The sequence below is a fragment of the Capsicum annuum genome, unplaced genomic scaffold, assembly GCF_002878395.1.
Source record: "Capsicum annuum cultivar UCD-10X-F1 unplaced genomic scaffold, UCD10Xv1.1 ctg41096, whole genome shotgun sequence".
NCBI lineage: Eukaryota > Viridiplantae > Streptophyta > Magnoliopsida > Solanales > Solanaceae > Capsicum > Capsicum annuum.
Genome location: NW_025848400.1, coordinates 11214 through 14827, shown reverse-complemented (window position 1 = coordinate 14827; position 3614 = coordinate 11214). Strand labels below are relative to the sequence as shown.

At 33.3% G+C, this 3614-nt stretch overlaps 1 protein-coding gene across 1 annotated transcript; it reads left to right on the top strand.

Annotated features, from left to right (window-relative positions):
- The first annotated feature begins 296 nt into the window (after positions 1-296).
- LOC124891838 lies at positions 297-2148 on the top strand. The gene is made up of 5 exons (XM_047403423.1): positions 297-371; positions 545-622; positions 805-923; positions 1833-2046; positions 2137-2148. The coding sequence occupies exons 1-5, from the start codon at positions 297-299 to the stop codon at positions 2146-2148; spliced, it is 498 nt and encodes a 165-aa protein (XP_047259379.1).
- The last annotated feature ends 1466 nt before the right edge of the window (positions 2149-3614 follow it).

Below are 3614 nucleotides of genomic sequence, written 5' to 3'. Positions count from 1 at the left end.
ATATTTTCTCACTTTTGGATTGTTTGTGCTGTACTTGGCAAATGACAACTCGTTTTTACTGTTGAAACCACTAGAAAAAATGCACATTTGTATCTACCGATTTCATAGTAGTTTTTGTACAAAAGCACCATCAAAACGATAGAATCTGGTATGTCTTGCATGTACTTCAACTATTTTACTAGATACTTGCTCCTTTCCGCTAATGTAACTATCAGGTAACTCTGCCCGTAAGGCTTGTCAGATGGAAAGAAATCACTATTTTTTTCCTTCTGTTTAGGATTTGAACCCGAGACCTCATGACTCTTCAAAATACTGGTTGGTCACAAATAAATGGTCTGCATTTAGATAACATACTAGCCAAACGGCTTCAGGTTTTTCTCAGTTATACTTGATGGCAAACTTTCACTTCTCAAATTCATGTTTGTCTTAGAATAAGTATATAGAGCATCTGTCCATGCTTATGTACTCCCTCTTCCGCACAGTGTCGTGGGCTCGTGGTTTATGTACCTTCTAGAATCATATGGCTTAATTCTTTTTTCCACAGGATCCTCAGTTTTGGACCTACAGACAATTATCTGATCTGATGGTCCGTGCAACTGCTATGATGTTCGATCTTCCTTACGTATTCCATAAGATGATAGTGGTGCCAAAACATATATGTTGTTTTGTATGGATATTCTTTTATATAATCAGAGAAGTTTCTTATCCTTCATAATTATATTAAGTCATTGGAGCCTTGTCCTGGCTTTTGCTGAGTTTAATCATCTATATTACAGTGATTGCTTATCTTTCTATGTTGTACAGATAGCTTATTATCTGATAGAAGAACAGATGGAGAAGAAGAGTTCACCAGATGGCCATATATTTTTTGTACGCCTTCTTGGAGATCTACGCTATTGTGGTATCAGTGGTGGAGCAACCTTGTAATTAGGGGGTTCATCCGAACCCCTTTCGATGAAAAATTATGTTATTTATATGTGGTTTAAATTATTTTTTATGCATATAGTTAGTGTTGAATCCCCTTTGGCTAGTTCGTGCGCTTAGTTTTTTTGAGTTTGAACGCCCTTAAAAAAATTCTGTTCTGACACTGGTGGTACTATGCCTTGTTCAGCTTCTCTTTATCTTTTCCCATATGGTGACTACACCAAATATCTGAATGCTGAGTGGTTAAATGCAAGAACTCCCACTGGATGACCAGCTAAGTTTGGTTTGTTTTTGGTTCTTGGAAACATTTTGATTTGGTAATAAATAAATAAAATTCTTGTATTTTTTTTCCAAAGCGACAGCTGATAGTGCCAAGAATAATAGAAGACATCATCTAGGATTCTGGTAGTGTTTATGCTTGCTCTTGTGGTATTTAATCATTAAAGACAAAAGAAAAGAATTGCAAAGTTTCCTCTTTGTAGTGCATCTCACTCTTTGAGGAATGTGTTTTCAACATTGTGTTAGCCGTGAGTGAGTACATGACTGTAACGCCGTGGTTGATGCTGCTATCGAGTATGCCAAGACCCTTAACGTTTCAAAAGATGGCAAGGACCTTTGGGTCTTTAACGTTGATGAAACCACTCTCTCTAACGTTCCTTATTATGCTCGTCCTATGGTTGGCTTTGGGTACACACTTTTTTCGAGTACATCCAACTTTTTGTGTACTTCAATTAAATCCGCTTAGTTGAAAAATTATATTGTCCTCTAACTATATTATAGTGGCAAAGTCGTAAAACCAAGTTCAAATTTTAAAATTAGAATTTGTGCTCTAATCACTAATAACATACACGAAAAACACTAAGTGCTTGACTAATAATGTGTACATTATAATACACAATTGTTGTCAGGGCAACAAATGCCAACATTGGTAAGAAGTTTGAGTGGTGGATTAATGAAGAAAAATCACCAGCAGTGCCAGGCGTTCTTCGTCTGTATCAAACGTTGTTAGACTTGGGTATTAAACCAATATTTATAACGGATACAAAAGAAGAATTTAGACAAGTGAGAATGGCCAACCTAAAGAAAGCTGGCTATCATTCATGGTTTCAAGTTCATTTGCCAGTAAGATATAATTAATTTTGATTAAATACTCATGATAATAATGTTAATTTGAACATATGTTAATTGATTGATGTTTATGTGTGCTTGCAGGGGAAGAAATGATGCATGCAGGGGAAGAAATGATACAAGATATTCAGCATTTTTCTGCTAACAACAAAAACAATTAGTAGTATTCTTTCGCACTTTTTTGTGTGACAGTATAAATTGATTTTGTTATTGATCGAACATTTTCTACCAAAGTAAATGCTCTTTAAATGTGTTTTTATATGTTAGTGACAACACAAAGAAAATCCTGTTCATAATTAATCAAAAAATATCCCTAATTATTATAAATTTATAATTTATAATAATCAGGGGTATTTTAGTAAAATTATCTATTACGATACAGTACCATACCATCAAACCAAACAAAAAAACTGAAATTAAACAGTCGTGAACGATACAGTCTATCCAAACATTGTATTGTATTGTACTATACAGTACTATATCATACCATACTGTACCATACATTATGAAACCATGGCAAACCATCATCCAAACAGAGTGTTAAGGTACAAGTTAAAATACATTGATTGAACCATAGTGGCTCTTTCTCATTTAACACCGGAGGTGACTCGGACCTTCCAACGTCTCCCCGTCGACTAGGCTCCCTAGCTTGTTTCAAGTATGCTTACTCATCATATAATAGAAAGTTCTAATCATATACACACATTTTTAAAAGAAAATATATCTTAACCATTTCTCTAATAACTGACTGTAAATTTCTCTTAAAACTATAGTTGGCTCGTGTTTACACGTAGGAGTACAAAGCGAGCTCGTTTATAATTAGAAGAAAAAGTTGACTGTACCAGGGGTATAAATCACATCCAGAATCTGTGGATTTAACTCCTCTCTATTTCTCTTATCTCCATTTTTTCTAAGTTTCTATTTAGATGTGTGACATCTATGATTTAATACTTTATGGTAAAGTAATTTTCAATACTTTTTATTTAATATCTAAATGGTGGAAATTTTATCTTATGATTTATAATTTATTTTTCATTGTAAACTAACTTATTTAATTGTTGATTTGAATTGGCAGAAAATTAATCTACCAAGAAATTAAAAAAAAGTTATGAATAGAAAAAACAAGCTATGTATAACTAACGAAAATAATTTATTGTGGTGCTAAAAAATTGTGAGATTTTTTTTTTTAAAAGCTAAAATGGGATAGACTTAAAGAGACTTAAACAACAGGTAGCATATATATCTTTTTAACCATGATTAAAGCACTTGATTACTTAAAAGTCTATACCATTAATATTTAAATAAGACAAGTGTCATAAATCTAAGGGACAACTTGGGAAAAATGGAGATATGAGAAATGGAGAGGAGCCGGATCTGAATCCGTCCATCTTCTAATAGAGTCCTCTAAATCTCACAAGTAGGGGTGGGCATGGTATGGTATATACCGAATATCAGATCGAAATCAAAATATTTTATACCGCGGTATGGATGTTATGGTATTTGGTAGGAATTTTAAATTATTCTGGTATTTGATACGGTATTTGATATTTATGCAATAAATA

Excerpts from the sequence above, each read along its gene's own strand:
- LOC124891838 (XM_047403423.1), top strand. The coding sequence starts at position 297 with ATGACTCTTCAAAATACTGGTTGGTCACAAATAAATGGTCTGCATTTA. Across the intron at positions 372-544 it reads TACTAGCCAAACGGCTTCAG|GATCCTCAGTTTTGGACCTA; the intron begins GTTTTTCTCAGT and ends TTTTTTCCACAG. Across the intron at positions 623-804 it reads TGATGTTCGATCTTCCTTAC|ATAGCTTATTATCTGATAGA; the intron begins GTATTCCATAAG and ends TATGTTGTACAG.